The following is a 22,949-nucleotide window of genomic DNA, read 5'->3' as shown; positions in this document are numbered from 1 at the left end:
AAGGGGTCTTAGGGATATTTCATTGTGGTTTTGATTTGCATTTCCCTGATGACCAGTGATGTTGAGCATCTTTTCATATGCTTGTTTTCTATTTGCATATCTCCTTTGGGAAAGTATGTATTCAAATCATTTGCTCTTTTTGTTTGTTTTTGAGACGGAGTCTCGCTCTGTTGCCCAGGCTGGATGGAGTGCAGTGGTGCAATCTTGGCTTGCTGCAAGCTCCACCTCCCGGGTTCACACCATTCTCCTGCCTCAGCCTCCTAAGTAGCTGAGACTACAGGCGACTGCCACCACGCCTGGCTAATTTTTTGTATTTTTAGTAGAGATGGGGTTTCACCACATTAGCCAGGATGGTCTCGATCTCCTGACCGCGTGATCCGCCTGCCGCCTCGGCCTCCCAAAGTGCTGGGATCACAGGTGTGAGCCACCGCACCCAGCCCATTTGCTCATTTGTAAGTCGAGTTTTTGTTGTTGCATTGTAGAAATTTATTATTTTTTTAATTTTTATTTGAGACAGAGTTTCTCTCTTGTTGCCCAGGCTGGAGCGCAATGGTGCAATCTCGGCTCACTGCAACCTCCGCATCCCAGGTTCAAGTGATTCTCCTGCCTCAGCCTTCCGAGTAGCTGGGATTACAGGCACACCACCGTGCCCAGCAAATTTTTATATTTTGAGGAGCGACAGGGTTTCACCATGTTGGCCAGGCTGGTCTCAAACTCCTGACCTCAGGTGATCCACCCGCCTTGGCCTCTCAAAGTGCTGGGATTACAGGCGTGAGCCACCAAGCCTGACGGGTAGTAATTTATTTTTTATATAATTTTTTTCTTCTTTTTTTGGTAGAGATGAGGTTTTGCCATGTTGCTCAGGCTGGTCTAAAACTACCGGGCTCAAGTGATCTGCCTGCCCGGGCCTCCCAAAGTGCAGGGATCACAAGCATGAACCACCATGCCTGGCTGTAATTTTTCATATATTCCGGATATTAACCCTTTACCAGATAATACAGTTTGCAAACTTTTTTTTTCCCCATTCTGTAGGTTGTCTTTTCACTGTTGGTCATTTCTTTTGCTGTATAGCTATCCTTAAGTTTGTTGCAAACCCATTTGTCTATCTTTTGTCTTGTTGCCTGTGTTTTGCTGTCATATCCAAGAAATCATTGCCAAATCCAATGTCATGAAGCTTTTCCCCATGTTTTCTTCTAGGAGCACTATAGTTTCAGGTCTTATGTTTAAGTCTTTAATAAATTTTGTGTTTTTGTATATGGTGTAAGGTAAGGGTCCAACTTCATTCTTTTGTATGTGGTTATACAGTTTTCTCAGCACCATTTGTTAAAGACACAATCTTTCCCCCATGTTCTGGTGCTTTAAAAAAAAAAAAATTCTGGCCGGTTACGGTGGCTTAGGCCTATAATCCCAGCACTTTGGGAGGCTGAGGCAAGTGGACTGCTTGAGGCTAGGAGTCCAAGACTAGCCTGGCCAACATGGTGAAACCCTGTCTCTACCACCGAAGATACAAAAATTAGCCAGGCGTGGTGGAGTACGCCTGTAATCCCAGCCTACTAGGGAGGCTGAGGCATGAGAATCGCTTGAACCTGGGAGGCAGAGGTTGCAGTGAGCCAAGATCTCACCACTGCACACCAGCCGGGGTGACAGAGTGAGGCAGGGTCTTACCCTGTCGCCCAGGCAGGAGTCCGGTGGCCCAATCATGGCTCATTGCAGCCTACACTGCCAGGGTTCAAGCCATCCTCCCACCTCAGCCTCCCAAGTAGCTAGGATTACAGGTGTGTGTCACCATGCCCAGCAAATCTTTGTATTTTTTGTAGAGATGGGGTATCCCTATGTTGCTCAGGCTGGTCTTGAACTCCTAACCTCAAGCGATCCTCCCACCTGGGCCTCTCAAAGCACTGGGATTACAGGCGTGAGCCGCTGCGCCTGACATGGTGCTTCTTAATTTATTCTTACTTTTTATTTTTATTTTTTTGAGACAAGGTCTCGCTCTGTCTCCCAGGCTGGAATGTAGTGGTACAATCATGGCTCACTGCAACCTCTGCCTCTCTGGTTCAAGTGATCTTCCTGGAGTAGTTTGGACTACGGGCATATGCCACAACGACTAGCTAATTTTTGTTTTTCTTTTTTTCTTTCTTTCTTTCTTTCTTTTTTTTTTTTTTTTTGAGATGCAGTTTCTCTATGTTACCTAGGCTGGTCTAAAACTCCTGGGCTCAAGCGATCCTCCCACCCTGGCCTCCCAAAGTGCTGGGATGACAGGCGTGAGCCACGTGGTGCTTAAAAAAGGCAACAAAAAACCCCACACACACTGGGTATAGAAGTGGCATGGGCCTCTATACACTGTGAGATTCTTGGTACTAGCTACAAATTCTGTGTATACTCAAGATTTTCTAGAGTAGGTGCAATTACCCTGTTTTACAGATGAGGACACAGAGGCTGAGCCGTAGTGACCCACCCAAGGTCGTATAGCCAGCAAATAGATGGAGGTTGGATTGGAACTGAGGACTTTACTCAAGGGCTCTCACAAACCCTTGGGGGCTTCTCGCTGCTTTATCCCCATCACACCTGAAAGAATGAATGAATGAATGCCTCGGGCACCGTGCCCACCTCCCAGCAAACCGTGGAGCTTGGACGAGCCCACTGCTCCGCGTGGGGGTGTGTGCCCGCCTTGCGCATGCGTGTTCCCTGGGCATGGCCGGCTCCGTTCCATCCTTCTGCACAGGGTATCGCCTCTCTCCGTTTGGTACATCCCCTCCTCCCCCACGCCCGGACTGGGGTGGTAGACGCCGCCTCCGCTCATCGCCCCTCCCCATCGGTTTCCGCGCGAAAAGCCGGGGCGCCTGCGCTGCCACCGCCGCGTCTGCTGAAGCCTCCGAGATGCCGGCGCGTACCGCCCCAGCCCGGGTGCCCACACTGGCCGTCCCGGCCATCTCGCTGCCCGACGATGTCCGCAGGCGGTAGGTACCATGGGGGGGAACACGGACTCAGGGGGACAGGCAGGGCGCTGGGTGGGGGGTCGCTTCCCCTCGGGGTGGCCGGTGGCCGCTGCTGACAGACGGGCGCGCATGCGTGGGGTGGTGCGGCGCGCAGCGGCAGTTGGCGCGGGCTGGGTGGCACTTCCGGTCGCGCGTGCCCGGGCTGTTTGGCGCCAAAATGGGCCGTGGATTCCCCCGTAGCTCCCTGGTGGCTAGAAACTAGGCGGGGTGGGGGTTCTCTTTTGATCCCCAAATACAGCAAGCTTTGGGTTCGTTTCCGGGGTCCCCTTCTTCAAGCAGCGGTGGGCCGGGCTCCTGCCTCCAGCTTGGTCGCACAGGAAGTGGGCAGCCCGCGGCCAACGGACACCCCTCGGGCACCGGCACTTCGGCCTCCACTTCCGGTGTCCGGCCCGGTCCCCGGGGGCGCTTCTGTGGTGGGGGGTCCCTCAGTGCCTTTCCCCCAAAGCTGTGCATCTCGATGGCGGCCTCCAGAGACGGATGTCACCCGTCGGGGCCTGGGCTGGGCTGGCTCATGTTCGAGAGCCCAGCCTTCCGTGGGGGTACTCATTCTGTCACTTGGGACTGTGTGGTTCGTGCTCCTTGGGAAAGTCCATGTTTTGGCAGGAACTTTAACCGTGCATTGCAGCGCAGGGCCCGGGAAGCGTGAAGGCTGCATGGTTGGTCTTTTCCTGTAAATCTGTGCCTGTGAGCCGTGGGCATCAGGGAAGTCTTGCTAATGAGAACTGGCTACACTTTCGTGTGTGTTTGTGTGTGCTCATGGGTGTGTTCTTTAGTGTGTGTCTAATGTTGGAGGCCCTGGCTTTAGCAGTTCATGCCTCTGTCCAACTTCCGTGCACAAGGATCAGTGGGAGCACTGGTCCCAGCCCCTTGTTCATGAACGCCATCAGTTCATTCCTGAAAACTTGTTCAAGTGAGGTGTGCGTGAGTCATAGGAACCCTCACCAGGCGTGGACACTTCCAGCTGGATTTGTGAAAGCACTCTTTGCCATTTTTCTATTTCCTTGGGCTTGTTAACTGACCTGGTTGGGCCAGTCCGGTTCTGATTTGGGTCTTTGGGGAGGGATGGATATTTGGTTCGACCCCCGCTTTTTCTTTTTTCTTTTTTTTTTTTTTTTTCTGAAGGCTGGGTGCTGTGGCTTATGCCTGTAATCCCAGCAATTTGGGAGGCAGTGGCGGACGAATCTCTTGAGCCAGGAGTTTGAGACCAGCCTGGGCAACAAGGCAAAACCCCATGTCTACTAAAAATACAAAAATTAGCCAGGAGTAGTGCCGTGCGCCTGTGGTCCCAACTACTCAACAGACTAAGGTGGGAGTATCACTTGAGCCCCAGAGGTTGAGGCTGTGTGTAGCGAGCTGAGATCGCGCTATTGCACTCCAGCCTGGGTGACAGAGTGAGACCCTGTCTCAAAAAAAGAAACACTTTTTATTTTTAGAGATGGGTCTCACTCTGTTGTCCAGGCTGGAGTGCCCTGGCATAATTATAACTCACTGTAGCCTTGAACTCCTGGGCTTAAGGGATCCTCAGCCTCCTGAGTAGCTGGGACCACAGGCACCCACCACCATGCCCAGGTGACTTTCTTAGTTTTTGTTTCTGTATACGTGAGGTTTCACCATATTGCCCAGGCTGGTCTTAAACCCCTGCCCTCAAGCAGTCCTCCTGCCTTTGTGTCCCAAAGGTTAGGATTACAAGTATGAGCCATCATGCCTTAACTACTACTTTTTTTTGTTTGTTTGAGATGGAGTCTCATTCTTTCACCCAGGCTGGAATGCAGTGGCGTGATCTCGGCTCACTGCAACCTCCACTTCCAGGGTTCAAGTGATTCTCCTGCCTCAGCCTCCCAAGTAGCTGGGATTACAGGTGCACACCACCACGCCTGGCTAATTTTTGTGTTTTCAGTGGAGTCGGGGTTTCTCCATGTTGGTCAGGCTGGTCTCGAACTCCTGACCTCGTGATCCACCTGCCTCAGCCTCCCAAAGTGCTGGGATTATAGTCAAACCGCTTCTTAACCAGTTAGTGGGTATATATCTTCTTGAATCATCTGTGCCAGTATCCTCCCAAAATAAAACTTGATTTAAAATGGAATGGAAGTGAAATTATGAAAGTGCCTGGCTTCATGATGTTACACCCAATTCAGAGAAGTTTGGGCCCGGCCTTCCTTTTTTATTCCTTTTTTTTATTTTGTAGAGATGGGGTCTTGCCATGTTGCTCAGGCTGGTCTTTGATTCCTGGCCTCAAGCGATCCTCCTGCCTCAGCTTCCCAAAGTGTTGGGATTACGGGTGTGAGCCACCATGCCCAGCCTGCCCAGCCTTCTTGAAAACATGACCTCCACTGGCTCAATGACCTTAAACAAGCGTATGCCACCTCTATATCCATAGTCTAGGAATAATGACATGGGTTTTCAGCTGGTATTGGGTTAAATGAGAATATGCATGGCACATAAAGGTTCACATGCTAGTGGCTAACTTAGCTTGTTTTTTTCAGTTTTGTTTTAAGAGACAGGATCTCACTGTGTCACCCAGGCTGGAATGCAGTGGCACAGTCATGGCTTATTGCAGCCTTGAACCCCTGAGCTCAAGCAATCCTCCTGCCTTAGCCTCCTGAGTGGCTGGCACATGCCACCATGCCCAAGCTAATCCTTAAAAAATTTTTTAGAAGGCTGGGCGCGGTGGCTCACGTCTGTAATCCCAGCACTTTGGGAGGCCGAGATGGGCAGATCACCTGAGGTCAGGAGTTTGAGACCAGCCTGGCCAACGTGGCGAAACCCCATCTCTACTAAAAATACAAAAAAATTAGCCAGGTATGGTGGCAGGTGCCTGTAATCGCAGCTACTCGGGAGGCTGAGGCAGGATAATCGCTTGAACCCAGGAGCCGAGATTGCACCGTTGCACTCCAGCCTGGGCAACAGGAGCGAAACTCTGTCTCAGAAAAAAAAAAAAAATTTTTTTTTAGAGATGAGGGTCTTGCTTTGTTGCTCAGGCTGGTCTTGAACTCCTGGACTGAAGCAATCCTCTGCGTTGGCCTCCCAAAGGGCTGAGATTACAGGCGTGAGCCACTGGGCCCGGCCATTATTCCTCAAGAGTTCTTAAAAGTGGATGCTGCAGGAGTTAACTGCCAGGAAGCAGGAATTCCTGCTAAGGTCTGCTGCTTGCCAAAGCCTTTCCCTTCAACAGGGGTTGCCAGTAGGCCACTGGCTCAGGGGCTCTGTTGGCCCTGTGCAAATATTTTGTTTGGCTGAATTGGAATACCATTAGGTGAGCCTTACAATCCACCATTGACCCTGGGTTCCACATTTCTTTACACTCAGATTGCTTCACTGTAGGCATTGGAGTTTTGGAGGACTGCTTTTGACCATGTGGTAGACATTGAAATTGTAGTTTATATGACTCACTCCACAGATTTTTTTTTTTTTTTTACATTTTGAAAATATTTCATTAAATGAAAAATAAACATGGTATCCAACAGTACTTGAAACTTAGATTTTTTTTTTTTTTTTTTAATTGAGGCAGGGTCTTGCTCTGTGGCCCAGGCTAGAGTGCAATGGTGTGATCTCAGCTCACTGCAGCCTCCGCTTCCCGGGTTTAAGCAATTCTCCTGTCTCAGCTTCCCAAGTAGCTGGGATTACAGGTGTGCACCACCACGCCCAGCTAATTTTTTTTTTCCCCCTCGAGGCTGAGTCTTGCTCCGTCGCCCAGGCTGGAGTGCAGTGGCCATGATCTCGGCTCACTGCAACCTCCACCTCCCGAGTTCAAGCAATTCTCCTACTTCAGTGTCCCAAGTAGCTGGGATTACAGGCGCCCGCCACCAAGCCCAGGTAATTTTTGTATTTTTATTAGAGACTGGGTTTTGCCATGTTGACCAGGCTGGTTTCAAACTCTTGATCTCAAGTGATCCACTTGTCTTAGCCTCCCAAAATGCTGGGATTACAGGTATGATGGTGTCCAGCCGGTTCATTGTTTTTATTTTATTTTATTTTATTTTATTTTATTTTATTTTATTTTATTTTATTTTATTTTATTTTATTTTTGAGACAGAGTCTTGTGCTGTCGCCCAGGCTGGAGTGCAGTGGTGCGAACTTGGCTCACTGCAACCTCCCCCTCCCGGGTTCAAGTGATTCTCCTGCCTTAGCCTCCTGAGTAGCTGGGATTACAGGCATGTGCCACCACACCCGGCTAACTTTTTCTTATTTTTAGTAGAAACCGGGGTTTACCGTGTTGGCCAGGCTGGTATTGAACTCCTGGACTCAAGTGATTTGCCTGCCTCAGCCCCGCAAAGTGTTGGAATTACAGGCACGAGCCACCGTGCCTGGCCTTTTAATTCATTCTTAAGCCTGCTCTCAGACAGCTAGGCTTGCTTCTCCACAATAAGAGTGTTGAATTTTGTCGGTGTACCCCGCATGGTGCCATTATAACACTGAAATTAGTGATTATTTCAGGGTCTGTTACCAGAGCGTGTCTGCCGTATTCACTGTATCTGCAGCTTGGAGCACAGTAGACTCAAATGCTTGCATGCCAGCTCTTCCCCTGTACAGCCTGGATTAACACTAATGCTAGCAGACTCCTTTGCACAACTGATTAGCTTTCGTAACTACCACAGCTTTCTTACTGCTAGTCATTCTGTGATGGGATTAAGCTAGGTCTTGAACTCCTTAACTCCAGTTCCTTGGCTACTACTGAGTACATACTGAATAAGGCAAAATTGACTTACCTCTTTTGTTTTGCTCCCCTGTGGTAGAATTCTAGGGGTACAGACTGCTGGGTTTCAAATGCCGCCCTACTTGCCAGCCGTATGGCTAAGTTATTGAACTTCTTGGTGCCTTGGTGTTCCATCTACAAAAAGGGGGTGGGGCTGCCTGCTCGACAGGGGTGTTAGGAAGACTGAGCTTATCAGTACAGATATGTTGAGAGCAGCACCTGTCCAAAGCCCTTCATCACTGGTTATTACGTGGTACTGTGTGTACAGTGGGGATGCTGTGGGTTTGGTTCCAGACCACTGCAGTAAAGTGAATCTAGCAAGAAAGTGAGTCACACACACATTTTGGTTTCCTAGTATGTGTAAAAGTTATTAGACTAGGCCGTGTGCAGTGGCTCATGCCTGTAATCCCAGCAGTTTGGGAGGCCAAGGCAGGAGGATCACTTGAGCCAAGGAGTTCAAGACTAGTCTGGGCAACATAGGAAGACCCCCCCATCTCAAAAAAAAAATAAAGCCAAAAGTGGTGGCATGCACCTGGGGTCCCAGCTACTCGGGAGGCAGAGGTGGGAGGAACACTTGAACCCATGAGGTCGAGGCTGCAGTTTGCCATGATTGTGCCACTGCACTCCAGCCTGGGTGAAGGAGTGAGACTCTGTCTCAAAAAAAAAAAAAAAAAAAATCAGCTGGGCGTGGTGGCTCACGCCTGTAATCCCAGCACTTTGGGAGGCCAAGGCGGGCAGATCACGAGGTCAGGAGATCGAGACCATCCTGGCTAACACGGTAAAACCCCGTCTCTACTAAAAATACAAAAAAAATTAGCCAGGCATGGTGGCACGCGCCTATAGTCCCAGCTCCATGGGAGGCTGAGACAGGAAAATTGCTTGAACTTGGGAGGCGGAGGTTGCAGTGAGCCGAGATCATGCCACTGAACTCCAGCCTGGGCAACAGAGCGAGACTCCGTCTCAAAAAAAAAAAAAAATCATCTGAGTCTTCAGCGATTCATAATCTTTTTGCAGGTGGAGGGTCTTGCCTCAAACTTGCCGGCTTAAAGGACATACATTTATTACCTTATGCAGGTCAGAAATCTGATGTGGGTCTCACCGGATGAAAATCAAGGTGTAAGCAGGCTGCATTCCTTTCTGGGGGCTCCAGGGGAGAATCTGTTTCCTATTTTGGGGTGTTGGGAGAAGGTGGTAGTTGTAAGACTCAGGTCCCGTTTTCTTCACTGGTTCTAAACTGAGGGTCGTTGCCCGCTTCTGGAGGCGGTCTCATCCCTCGGCTCATGCCCCCTTCCTCTACCTTTAAAGTCAGCATTTGCGGGTTGCATCTCTCTCTGACTCGTACTCCAACGTTGCCCGCTCTCTGCAGCTAGAAAGGTTCTGTGCTCTTAAGGGCTGAAGTGATTAGATTGGGCCCACCCCAGATAATCCAGGATAATCTCCCCATCTCAAGGTCTGTATTCTTAGTTACATCTGCAAAATCGCTTTGGCCACGTAAAGTAATATATTCACAGGTTCCAGGGATTAGGGCATGAACATTTTTCGGTGGGTCCACTCTTTTTGAGATGGAGTCTCGCTCTGTCGCCCAGGCTGGAGTGCAGTGGCATGATCTCGGCTCACTGCAACTTCTGCCTCCTGGGTTCAAATGATTCTTGTGCCTCATTCTCTTGAGTAGCTGGGATTACAGGCGTGAGCCACCAAGCCCGGTTAATTTTTGTATTTTTAGTAGAGATGGGGTTTTGCCATGTTGCCCAGGCTGGTCTTGAACTCCTGAGCTCAGGTGATCTACCCGCTTCAGCCTCCCAAAGTGCTGGGATTACAGGCATGAGCCACTGTGCCCAGTGGGTCTACTCTTTTGCCTACTGCGGATGCCTTCTTGGGCAGCCCTGCTCCAGCTGCCATGCAGCCGGCCTGAAGAAGCTGGTTTGACAGAGACTTGTAACTTGTCTTGCATGGTCCGCTACATTTTATTTTTAGAGACAAGGTCTTGCTGTGTCACCCAGGCTGGAATGCAGCGGCACAATTATAGCTCACTGGGCTCTAGTGAACCTCCTGCCTCAGTCTCCTGAGTAGCTAGGACCACAGGTGCATGCTGCCACACCAAGCTAATTACTATTTTTTGTTTAGGCAGGGTCTCTGCTGTGTTGCCCAGGCTGGTCTCGAATTCCTGAGCTCTATTGATCCTCCCGCTTCGGCTTCCCGAGTAGCTAGGCCTATAGGCACATGCTAGCACACCCAGCTAATTACTAATTACTATTTTTTGTAGAGACAGGGTCTCGCTGTGTTGCTCAGGCTGGTCTTGAATTCCTGGGCTCTAGTGATCCTCCCGCCTCAGCCTCCTGAGTAGCTAAGACTATAGGTGCATGCCACCACACCCAGCTAATTACTATTTTTTGTAGAGACAGGGTCTCGCTGTGTTGCCCAGGCTGGTCTCAAATTCCTGGGCTCTAGTGATCCTTCCGCCTCGGCCTCCTGAGCAGCTAGGAGTACAGGTGCATGCTATCATACCCAGCTAATTACTGTTTTCTTGTAGAGACAGGGTCTCACTGTATTGCCCAGGCTGGTCACAAATTCCTGAGCTCTAGTGATCCTCCCGCCTCTGCCTCCCGAGTAGCTAAGACTATAGGTGCATGCTACCACAGCCAGCTAATTATTCTTTCTTGTAGAGACAGGGTCTCGCTCTGTTGCCCAGGCTAGTCTCGAATTCCTGGGCTCAAGTGATCTTCCTGTCCTGGCTTCCCGAGTGTAGAGATTACAGGCATGAGCCACTGCGCCCAGCCATGGTCTGCTGTATTTCAGACGAGCATTTCTGGCGTAGAGGTGTTAGAGTAATCTAACATTTTATAATTTCTTCCTATCCAATCTATACTAGATACCTCTGCTGGGTTAGTTTTCTTAACATGGCTCTGATGTCATTGGTTCTACTTCCCCTTGACTGCTTTGGTGGTTTGTTAACTATGGAACAAGATTGATAAGTGTGATGCTTTTGCCCTCCCTCCGACTGTCCCCAGCCACCTCTCTGGAAGTGCCTTTCCCTCCCTGTATGTGGCCAGTCTCGTGTTTGTTTCTTGTGTGTTTCCAGAACCAGCCACTTCTCAATGGTGCCCCTGTTTGAGCAGCTTCCTGTGCCCGGTTCACACAGAGCTGTCAACTTCTTCCTGAGGCTGTTATACCCTTTCTCTTGGGAATCCCGCAGGCAGGCGTGAGCTGTATTTGCCTTATTCCTCTGTGGTTGTTTATATATATCTTTTTTTTTTTTTTTGAGACGGAGTTTCACTCTTGTTGTCCAGGCTGGAGTGCAATGACGTGACCTTGGCTTACCGCAGCCTCCACCTCCCGGGTTCAAGCGATTCTCCTGCCTCAGCCTCCTGAGTAGCTGGGATTATAGGCATGTGCCACCATGCCTGGCTGATTCTGGATTTTTAGTAGAGACGAAGTTTCTTCATGTTGGTCAGGCTGGTCTCGAACTCCTGACCTCAGGTGATCCGCCCGCCTCGGCCTCCCAAAGTGCTGGGATTACAGGCATGAGCCACCGCGCCTGGCCAGCTGTTTATATATAACTTATCTCCCCTCTGCGGAGGGTTCATCTCTGAGGGAAGCACTAGGAAGGAATCATAGGGTCTCAGGCTGGGCACTAAGCCGGCATTCTGAGTCCTCTGCTCCGTCCTTCACGGCTGTCTGCGACCCTCCTGGCTTCAGCAGGTGTGATCGGTGTCATCACAGTTTTACCAGGGAAGGGATGTCGCTAAAGTGACCCTCCCGCCAGCTCCTCACTGCCTGCCTGGGATCCCACCTGCCACTCTGGGGCCAGGCAGGTTAAATCCAGTTTCTACTGGATGAGACATTCTAGGGGTTTTGAAGGTTTCTCTATTCTCTTTGCCAGGCTAAATATCCCAGTTCATATGAGGGGTTGAAAGAAAGCAGACCCATTCTGCAAGGACACCTTGGTCTCCTCAATCAGTTGAACCTTGTCCTTCACACCCCAGGCAACCTCAGGATCAGGAGACTGGCTGGCTTGGTCGAGGTAGAAGCCATGTCCTTCCAGTTTTCTCAGCGGCGTGACTGAGAAGTCAAGTGTAACGCTATTACCACAGCGTGTGTGCCTCTGGCTGGAAGTACCAGTGTCTGTAGCCCTCCTGACTTAAGGCTCTCCTTGGACCCCAGGTGCTACAAGGGTAGAATGACTTTTGCCTGGAAGAGGTTCCTTGTGCTCCTGGAAATCCTGATGTCAAAGCATCTTTTTTTTTTTTCTTTTGAGACAGGGTCTTGTTCTGTTGCCCAGGCTGAACAGGCTGGATTGCAGTGGTACCATCATAACTCACTGCAGCCTCAACCTCCCAGGCTCAAGCGATCCTCCCATCTCAGCCTCCCAAGTAGCTGGTACCACAGGTGCACACTAACCACACCCAGCTAATTTTTACATTTTTTTTGTAGAGACGGGATCTCTCAGTGTAGCCCAGGCTGGTCTCAAACTCCTGACCTCAAGTGATCCTCCTGCCTTGGCCTCCCAAAGTGCTGGGATTACAGGCATGAGCTACTGCGTCTTGCCTGGCCTTGTAGCACCTTGAGTCCAAGTGATACAGTATATATAATATACAGTCTATATTACCACTGTGTTTGTAGGGTGCTAAGTGTCTCTTCTACAGAGCAGTCTTTTTTTTTTTTTTTTGAGACAGAGTTTTGCTCTGTTGCCCAGGCTGGAGTGCAGTGGCATGATCTTGGCTCACTGCAAGCTTCACCTCCCGGGTTCACGCCATTCTTCTGCCTCAGCCTCCTGAATAGCTGGGACTACGGGCGCCCACCACCACGCCTGGCTAATTTTTTGTATTTTTAGTAGAGGCGGGGTTTCACCGTGTTAGCCAGGATGGTCTCCATCTCCTGACCTCATGATCCGCCCACCTCAGCCTTCCAAAGTGCTGGGATTACAGGCGTGAGCCACCGTGCCCGGCCCTACAGAATGGTCTTTCCTAACCACACAGCAAGTCAGGAAGTCCCTGCCTAGTGACACCTACATCTAATCACTTAGCTCATTGCCTGGAGCAGGGCCTGGCATTCAGCAGGTGCTCATATGTGAGCGGCGCTGGTGGGGAATCAGGGCCCGCATGACCCAGAGCAGCTGTTGTAAGACATGGGTCCAGCAAAGCATTCCTCATGCTGCTGCCTGCACTTACCCTCTAGGAAGGCCAGCCTGGAGGAGCCACTTCTGCCCTTCAGGCAAATGATAACTGAGCACCTGTCTGTGCGGGTGCTAGGTGGAAAGGTCCAGAGATGGCAGTGGCCTGGTCCCTGCCTGGGGCACCTTCTCTCCACCAACAGACACTTACCCAGCTGGTTAGACCTGTTCTCACCCCGCAGTCTGTAGTTAGCACCCAGGCTGGGAACAACAGCCTGTGTTCCTCTCCCTTTCCTTGGTACCTTCTCTTCTTGTTCCTTTATTTTTTTCTGAAGAGATAGGATTGCCCTATGTTGTCCAGGCTGGACTCGAACTCCTGCCCACAAGCCATCCTCCCACCACAGCCTCCTGAGTAGCTGGGGTTACAGGCACGCAGCACCGCAGCACTGCACCGGCTATTGTTCTTTTATTTTTTTCCCTCTTTGTCCCTGAAAGAGTCAAGCCACTAATTGTCAGTAATCAAATCAGACCACGATTTCCCAGGCAAACTCCTGGCAGTTCTACATTTAGGAATGACTAGCTAGAGACATCCTGAAGAATGAGTTATTCGGGGAGGCGCCAGCCACCTCCTCTAACTTCACCTCTATCTGCCCTCTGTGTGGGTACCCCTTGCTTCCCTGGATGCTTGACTCCCCCATTTCATCCTCATTAAAATGCCACCACCCCCCACCAGGCCTTTAGGAACATCAGCTGGCTGTTCCCCACAGTGTCCTGTGGCCCTGGGCTACTCATTCTGACACTGGCCATACTGTGGCACACTTTGTTATGGGCTGTTGTGAGACCCAACTGGAGAAAGACCAGCTGTAGGTCATTTCCCTTACGGAAGGGCCCCAACTATATGACCTGCCCCCTCTTTCCTGGTATCTTTTTGAGTCAGGGTCTCACTCTGTCTCCTAGATTGGAGTGCAGTGATGCAATCACGGCTCACTGTGGCCTCGACCTCCCGGGCTCAGGTGATCTTCCTTCCTCAGCCTCCCAAGTAACTGGGACCACAAGCATATGCCACCAAACCCAGTTATTTTTATTTTATTTTATTTTGAGACAGAGTTTCACTCGTGTTGCCCAGGCTAGAGTGCAATGGTGTGACCAGCTCACTGCAACCTCTGCCTCCCGGGTTCAAGTGATTCTCCTGCCTCAGCCTCCCAAGTTGCTGGGATTACAGCCACCCACCACCACGCCTGGCTAATTTTTGTATTTTTAGTAGAGATGGGGTTTCGCCATGTTGGCCAGGCTGGTTTCAAACCCTTGACCTCAGGTAATCCACCCACCTCGGCCCTCAGGTAATCCACCCAACTGCTGCTGTATGTTGGGATTACAGGCATCAGCCACCACGCCCAGCCACTAATTTTTGTATTTTTGTAGAGACGGAGTTTCGCCATGTTGCCCAGGCTGGTCTGAACGCCTGGGCTCAAGTGATCCGCTCGCCTTGGCCTCCCAAAGTGCTGGGATTATAAGCGTGAGCCACCATGCCTGGTCCCTGGTACCTTTTAAAATATACAGGCTGGGCATGATGGCTCATGCCTGTAATCCCAGCACTTTGGGAGGCTGAGGCAGGTGGATCGCCTGAGGTCGGGAGTTCGAAACCAGCCTGACCAACACGGAGAAACCCTGTCTCTGCTAAAAATATAAAATTAGCTGGGTGTGGTGGTGCATGCCTGTAATCCCAGCTACTCGGGAGGCTGAGCCAGGAGAATTGCTTGAACCTGGGAGTCGGAGGTTGAGCTGAGATCACACCATTGCACTCCAGCCTGGGCAACAAGAGCAAAACCCTATCTCAAAAAAAAAAAAAAAAAAAAAAATATATATATATATATATATACACACATATATATGCGGGTATATATATACACACACACATATGTACACATATATACGTATATGTACACATATACGTATATGTACACATATATACGTATATATACACACATATACGTATATATACACACATATACACGTGTATATATATATATGCATGCCAGACATGGTGGCTCATGCCTGTAATCCTAGCACTTCAGGAGACTGAGGCAGGCGGATCACTTGGGGTCAGGAATCTAAGACCAGCTCGACCAACATGGTGAAACCCTGTCTCTACTCAAAATACAAAAAATTAACGAGGCTGGTGGCGCCTATAATCCCAGCTACTTGGGAGGCTGAGGTGAGAGAATCACTTGAACCCAGAAGGTGAGGGTTGCAGTGAGCTGAGATCGCACCACTGCACTCCAGCCTGGGCAACAGAGCGAGACTCCATGTCTGTCTGTCTGTCTGTCTATCTATCTGTATAATGTATATGTATGTATGTATATATGTGTGTGTATATATATACACATATATACATACATATATATACATACACATATTCTGTTACAGAGCTGCTGTGTGTGTGTGTGTGTATATATACACATATATATACACATATGTGTGTATATATACACATATATGTGTGTATATATACACACACACACACACATAATTCTGTTACAGAGCTGCTATGTAATCTCACAATCATCAGAAAAATGACCCCCAAAAGGGGAACCTTGTTCAGATCAGATGACTTCTTAGCATTAGGCATTCCAGTAGGACACTCTAGACTCCTGCGGGGAGACAAAAGCCAGCTTAGTTTTCTCTAACACTCATATGTTACACTTGTTTGTGTCCAAAACTTCTTTAGAACTGTGATATTCTTACAGGCAAATGAAGTTGCTTAACAAGTGTTTGTATTTTCTCCCCTATTTCTTCCTCCCAGGCTCAAAGATTTGGAAAGAGACAGCTTAACAGAAAAGGTAATCTCCACCTTAAAATTTTTCTTATTACCAAGTCTGACTGACACACTTTGTGGCTCATAAAAAGAAATTTGTTTTCTTTAAATGGATTTTGCATTTTTTCCCATGAAGTTTCAAAGATAATTTGGATATTCTTGTTAAATGTCAGCACTAATTTGCTGCTAATAGTTGGGTGGTGGTGGTGTTTTTTTTGTTGTTGTTTTTGTTTTTTGAGACAGAGTCTCACTCTGTCGCCCAGGCTAGAGTGCAATGGCACGATCTCGGCTCACTGTGACCTCTGCCTTCTGGATTCAAGCTGTTCTCCTGCCTCAGCCTCCCAAGTAGCTGGAACTACAGGCACGCACCACCATGCCCAGCTAATTTTTATATTATTAGTAGAGATGGGGTTTCACCATGTTGGCCAGACTGGTCTTTAACGCCTGCTCGTGATCTGCCCACCTTGGCCTCCCAAAGTGCTGGAATTACAGGCGTGAGCCACCATGCCTGGCCCAGGTTTTTTTTTTTTTAACCAATCTCAGTTCCTAAACAATCTACTCTGGATTGTAACTTGTCCTGGTAACACTGTTTTATTGTGTTTTTGTTATTGTTTTGAGATAGGGTCTCATTCTGTAGCCCAGGCTGGAGTGCAATGGCACAATTTTGGCTCACTGCAACCTTCGCCTCCCAGGCTCAAGTGATTTTCCCACTCAGCCTCCCGAGTAGCTCTAACTACAGGCTCAAGCCACCATGCCCAGCTAATTTTTAAATATTTTTTGTAAAGATGGGATTTTGTCACGTCGCCCCAGGCTGGTCTTGAACTCTGGGGCTCAAAGCAATCCACTTGCCTCGGCCTCCCAAAGTGCTGGGATTACAGGTGTGAGCCACTGTGCCTGGCCGACACTTTACAGAAGCACAGTATTATTCTTATAAACCATGATATGTCTCCATCTCACCTCCAACTTTCCCATTTTTCACCACTTTGGAGACAGGAGTGAAGTGATCCTAATGGAAATTCCCTGAACACATTTCGTGACTGTTTAGTGTTTTGACCGAGACAGCATTGCCTGCCATTCACTCATTGTGATGTGATCAGGCAGCTCAATAATTTGTGTATTAGTCCACTAGTGAATAGCTTGGGAATGTGGGTTCTGCTAAACCTATATCCTTCCCTTAGGAATGTGTGAAGGAGAAATTGAATCTCTTGCACGAATTTCTGCAAACAGAAATAAAGAATCAGTTATGTGACTTGGAAACCAAATTACGTAAAGAAGAATTATCCGAGGTAAGTCAGTTCTCAGCATCCTAGCCTCTAGAAAAATGTCTCCTCCTAGTAACTTGTCTGTGACCAGGGAGGCAGCAAGATCCCCAGCTGTCCTCATTGCCTGATGATGATGATGATGATGATGATGATGATGAAGGAAACACATGTGTTTCCTTGTTCTCTGACACTTGTTTACATTCACTGCTACTTAAATTATCCTTTCCTGCTGTAGGAGGGCTACCTGGCTAAAGTCAAATCCCTTTTAAATAAAGATTTGTCCTTGGAGAACGGTGCTCATGCTTACAACCGGGAAGTGAATGGACGTCTAGAAAACGGGAACCAAGCAAGAAGTGAAGCCCGTAGAGTGGGAATGGCAGATGCCAACAGCCCCCCCAAACCCCTTTCCAAACCTCGCACGCCCAGGAGGAGCAAGTCCGATGGAGAGGCTAAGCGTAAGAGCAGATGATTCCTTTTATTTTTAATTGTTTTTGAGATGGAGTCTCACTGTGTTGCCCAGGCTGGAGCACAGTGGTGTAACCTCGGCTTACTGTAACCTCTGCCTCCCAGGTTCAAGAGATCCTCCTGCCTCAGCCTCCCAAGTAACTGGGATTAGAGGTATGTGCCACCACACCCAGCTAATTTTTGTATTTAGTAGAGATGGGGTCTTACCATGTTGGCCAGGCTGGTCCGGAACTCCTGACCTCAAGTAATCTGCCTGCCTTGGCCTCCCAAAGTGCTGGGATTACAGGCATAAGCCACCACGCCTGGCCCTGCTTAACTCTCTTTCTTTCTTTTTTTTTTTTTTTAATGACAGAGTCTTGCTCTATCGCCCAGGATAGAGTGCAATGGCGCGATCTCGGCTCACTGCAACCTCCGCCTCCCAGTTTCAAGCGATTCTCCTGCCTCAGCCTCCCAAGTAGCTAGTATTACAGGCGGGCACCACCATGCCCAGCTAATCTTTGTATTTTTAGTAGAGATGGGGTTTCACCATGTTGGCCAGACTGGTCTGGAACTCCTGACCTCGAGAGGTCCTCCCGCCTTAGCTTCCCAAAGTGCTGGGATTACAGGTGTGAGCCACCGTGCCCGGCCCCACTTGGCTCATTTTCAACCTAGAAGCAGGCTTTGGTAGCATATAAGGGGGCAGTTAAACTTGGACCCCAGGTCAGTGTGTCCAGGTTCCTTTCTTTTGTACGCATCCTCACTAGTAATTACTGGACGCTTCCTAACTAGCTTAGATGTGTACGTCTTTAAATTTTGTCTTAGCTGGGGGTGTGGTGGCTCATGCCTGTAATTCCTGCACTTTGGGTGGCCAAGGTGGCTGGATCACCTGAGGTCAGGAGTCCGAGACCACCCTGCCCAACATGGCAAAACCCTGTCTCTACTGAAAATACAAAAAATTTGCCAGACGTGGTGGCGGGTGTCTGTAATTCCAGCCTGGGCAACAAGAGTAAGACACTGTCTCAAAAAAAAAAAAAAAAATTTTTCTTGTTTTCGACCAAGTTGCAGCATTACATCCCAAAACATGGCTACATGTGTGACAGGTTGCAGATGACAAGTGCTACAAATACTTACTCCTTCTAAGACCTTATATGCCTGGTTAAACATTTATTCTCAGACTCTTGCCCAGTTTTAGGCAAAGGAACTCTTCTGGAATTTTTTTTTTTTTTTTTTTTTTTTGAGATGGAGTCTCGTTGTCTCCCAGGCTGAAGTGCAGTGGCACAATCTCGGCTCACTGCAAGCTCTGCCTCCCAGGTTCACGCCATTCTTTTGCCTCAGCCTCCCGAGTAGCTGGGACTACAGGTGCCCGCCACCACGCCCGGCTAATTTTTTTTGTATTTTTTAGTAGAGACGGGATTTCACCATGTTAGCCAGGATGGTTTCGATCTCCTGACCTCATGATCCGCCCGCCTCGGCCTCCCAAAGTGCTGGGATTACAGGCGTGAGCCACCGCGCCCAGCCTCTTCTGGAATTTTTTAAAAAACAAACAATAGGATAGTACTTGAGCTCAGGTCTGGTTCTCAGCTACTTCATTTTTATTTTATTTTATTTTATTATTATTTTTGAGAGAGAATCTTGCTCTGTTGCCCAGTGGCATGATCTCGGCTCACTGCAAGCTCCACCTCCCAGGTTCATGCCATTCTCCTGCCTCAGCCTCCCAAGTAGCTGGGACTACAGGCGCACACCACCACGCCTGGATAATTTTTTGTATTTTTAGTAGGATGGGGTTTCACTGTGTTAGCCAGGATGGTCTCAATATCCCGACCTCGTGATCCGCCTGCCTCGGCCTCCCAAAGTGTTGGGATTACAGGCGTGAGCCACCATGCCCAGCCTTATTTTATTTTCTTTTAATTTTTATTTTATTTTTTGAGATGGAGGCATGCGCCACCACGCCCAGTTAATTTTTGTATTTTTAGTAGAGACAGGGTTTCACCATGTTGTCCAAGGTGGTCTCGAACTCCTGACCTCAGGTGATCCACCTGCCTTGGCCTCCCAAAGTGCTGAGATTACAGGTGTAAGCCACCTCACCCGGCCCTTTATTTTTTTTTGAGATGGAGTCTCACTCTGTTGCCAGGCTGGAGTGCAGTGGCACAATCTCGGCTCACCACAACCTCCACCTCCTGGGTTCAAGTGATTCTTTTGCCTCAGCCTCCTGAGGAGCTGGGACTACAGGCACGTGCCACCACGCCCAGCTAATTTTTGTATTTTTAATAGAGACGGGGTTTCACCATGTTGGCCAGGATGGTCTTGATCTCTTGACCTTGTGATCTGCCCGTCTTGCCTCCCAAAGTGCTGGGATTACAGGCATGAGCCACTGCACCTGGCCTATTTCTTTTTTTTTTCTTTCTTTCTTTTTTTTTTTAAGAGACAGGGTCTTGCTCTGTCGCCAAGGCTGTGTACAGTGGCGTGATCTTGGCTCACGGCAACCCCCATCTCCCGGGTTCAAGTGATTCTTGTGCCTCAGCCTCTTGAATAGCTGGGATTATAGGTGTGTCCCACCACGCCCAGCTAATTTTTTTGTATTTTTAGTAGAGATGGGGTTTTGCCATGTTGTCCAGGCTGTTCTCGAATACCTGAGCTTGGATTATTTTCCCACCTCAGCCTCTCAAAGTTTTGGGATTATAGACGTGAGCCACTGTGCCTGGCCCACTTCATCTTTTGATATTTTAACAAGAGGCTCTGTTTCCTGGCCTTCTTTAGCATTTGGCCCCTCAAATAACTGACATGATATGGCTCAACAAACTGGCAGGTGCTAACTGCCAACATTAGCAAGCTGGTTATTGACTAGAATAAAAATGCAAAGATGCTTAGTCCTTAGAACCTGGCTTCCTGCAATAGCTTAGTAATGTTGAACTGCATTATTGCTGTGGGCTTTCTATTCATAGTGGCTTTTTTTTTTTTCTTTTTAATGCTTTTTCTTCTTTAAACAGCTGAACCTTCACCTAGCCCCAGGATTACAAGGAAAAGCACCAGGCAAACCACCATCACATCTCATTTTGCAAAGGGGTCAGTATACGATAAATTGGCGGCTGCCTTTTTTAGGGGTTGGCTGTTTTGGGATGGAATTGGTAGGGCGTCACGTGGCAATTCTGTCTTCCGTGTTGTGTAGGTTTTCATCTTGCGGTTCTGTTCTCTAGACATTTATGAGTAGCATTTCTGAAAATGTTACCTGTTTTTACTCATATAGGAAAGTTCAAATGTACACAAAATCATGAGTTTTGTATAATGAACCCTGAAATACCCATCATCTAGTGCCAACGGTTATCAAGTTACAGCCGTTGTTTCATCTATACCCCCATATTGTGTGTCCCTGCCCCACCTGGATTACTTTGTCCATAAATAGTTTAGTATATTTCTAGACAATGAGATCTCTTTTGACAACTTTTTAAAAAATTACTCATATTTTACAATAATTGCTAACATTTAGCAGTCTTTTTTTTTTGAGACAGCATCTGGCTGTCACCCAGGCTGGAGTGCAGTGGCACGATCTCGGCTCACTGCAACCTCCGCCTCCCGGGTTCAAGTGATTCTCCTGCCTCAGCCTCCTGAGTAGCTGGGATTACAGGCGCGCGCCACCACACCTGGCTAATTTTTGTATTTTTAGTAGAGGTGGGGTTTCACTATGTTGGCCAGACTGGTCTCAAACTCCTGACCTCAGGTGATCTGCCCACTTCAAACTCCCAAACTGCTGGGGTTACAGGCGTGAGCCACCGTGCCCAGCCAAAACAGTCTTTTTAACAAACCAAAGTATAATACTGTTTTGATGTCTTTATAAAAATGTAAGAATTCCCTGCTATCAGATATATAGTTGGTATTTACATTTTTCCCTTTGTGGTGAACAAGCCGTGTGGCAAACAGACAGCGTTTGGTTGACTTGTTCCTTAAAGTTATAGATTCCTTCCCTCCTATTTTACTTAAAATTCCTCACAGATTTTAAATTCTTTCATCTCTTATCTTCTTGCCATTTACTTGAAGAAATTCATTTGTCCAACAGTTCCTAGATTGGGCCGATTGCATCCTTGTGGTGTTCCACAGGTCCCCTTGCCTTCTGTTCCCTATAAACTGATAGGATTACAGGACTGATCAGATTCCAGCTTTTTATTTTTTGAGACTGACTTTTTTTTTTTTTGATACGGAGTCTTGCTCTGTAGCCCAGGCTGGAGTGCAGTGGCGCGATTTCGGCTCACTGCAACCTCCACCTCCCAGGTTCAAGCGATTCTCCTGCCTCAGCCTCCTGAGTAGCTGGGATTACAAGTGCCCGCCACAACCCCTGGCTAATGTTTGTATTTTTGGTAGAGACAGGGTTTTACCACGTTGGCCAGGCTGGTCTGAAACTCCTGAACTCAGGTGATCCTCATGCCTTGGACTCCCAAAGTGCTGGGATTATAGGCATGAGCCACTGCACCTGGTCTGAGGCTGACTTTATGGATGGTGCTGTGTCCCTCCATCAGAAAGGTGTGTGAGGTCTCTTCTCTGACACTAGCAGCTGTTGATCGGTGTTTAGACCCGTGATTTCTTAGGACTTACAAGATGGCAAGACAACATTCTAAACCCGTCATTCAGAGAAACATTAAACTTGAAGCCTCTTTCAACATCCTGGTGAATGAGGGTCCACTTCAGGCCAGCTGGAGGCCTAGGGTCTTGTTCCACTAATGGTTGGCCTCACTGTGTGTGACAGCCCTGCCAAACGGAAACCTCAGGAAGAGTCTGAAAGAGCCAAATCGGATGAGTCCATCAAGGAAGAAGACAAAGACCAGGTAGGGCCAGTGCTTTCATTTCCTGACTCTACCTTAACTTGGTGTATTTGATGATTGTGACTTCATATGTGTTCTGTCCAAGTAAATAAAAACCCTGTCTAGGGCTCTATTTAGGGCTCTCCAGAGAGACAGGACCAATAGAATGTATATGTGTGTATACAGCTATAGGTACATATATACATATGCATGTGTATGTATATATATATAATTCATTTGATTTTTTTCTTATTTTTATGGGTACATAGTTGGAATATATATTTATGGGGAGAGACTTTATTTTGAGAAATTGGCTCACAAGATTGTGAAAGCCAGCAAATTTGAAATCTGCAGGGCAGGCTGGAGGTCCAGGGGAGAAATGATGTCATAGCTCAAGTGGCAAGGCAGTCTTACATACATACATGTTATATATGTGTGTGTGTGTGTGTATGTATATATATGTATGTATGTATGTATTTAGACTTTTTTTTTTGAGACTTTTTTTTTTTTGAGACAGGGTTTTGCTCTTGTGGCACAATCTTGGTTCATTGCAACCTCAGCCTCCTGGGTTCAAGTGATTCTCCTGCCTCAGCCTCCCGAGTAGCTGGGACTACAGGCGCGTGCCACCACGCCCGGCTAATTTTTGTATTTTAGTAGGGATGGGGTTTCACCATGTTGCCCAGGCTGGTCTCGAACTCCTTGAGCTTAGGCGATCCGCCCGCCTCGGCCTCCCAAAGTGCCAGGATTATAGGTGTGAGCCACCGTGCCCAGCCAATTTGTTTTTTTTTTTTTGTTGTTGTTGTTGTTTTTAATTTTTTTTAGATGGAGTCTCACTCTTT

General features: G+C 48.3%; 1 protein-coding gene across 10 annotated transcripts in view; it reads left to right on the top strand.

Moving 5' to 3' along the window:
* Positions 1-1,727: 1,727 nt before the first annotated feature.
* The window catches only part of DNMT1 (DNA methyltransferase 1), a 64,450-nt gene continuing 43,228 nt past the window's right edge, over positions 1,728-22,949 (top strand). For 6 of the 10 annotated variants that reach the window (XM_034944113.3, XM_055103440.2, XM_063599861.1 and 3 more), the window contains exons 1-7: positions 2,671-2,957; positions 15,603-15,639; positions 16,793-16,900; positions 17,112-17,331; positions 17,447-17,494; positions 20,308-20,383; positions 22,056-22,134. In XM_034944113.3, coding sequence (XP_034800004.3) covers positions 2,692-2,957; positions 15,603-15,639; positions 16,793-16,900; positions 17,112-17,331; positions 17,447-17,494; positions 20,308-20,383; positions 22,056-22,134 — 834 coding nt within the window. In that variant the 5' untranslated portion in view covers positions 2,671-2,691. Of the gene's footprint in view, positions 2,958-15,602; positions 15,640-16,792; positions 16,901-17,111; positions 17,332-17,446; positions 17,495-20,307; positions 20,384-22,055; positions 22,135-22,949 lie in introns of all 10 variants that reach the window. The other 4 variants (XM_034944115.3, XM_063599863.1, XM_063599862.1 and 1 more) reach the window with 2 other exon arrangements.

Source organism: Pan paniscus, chromosome 20, assembly GCF_029289425.2.
Source record: "Pan paniscus chromosome 20, NHGRI_mPanPan1-v2.0_pri, whole genome shotgun sequence".
NCBI lineage: Eukaryota > Metazoa > Chordata > Mammalia > Primates > Hominidae > Pan > Pan paniscus.
Note: the sequence above shows the minus strand (reverse complement) of the source record. Positions and strands in the feature narration are given on the sequence as shown.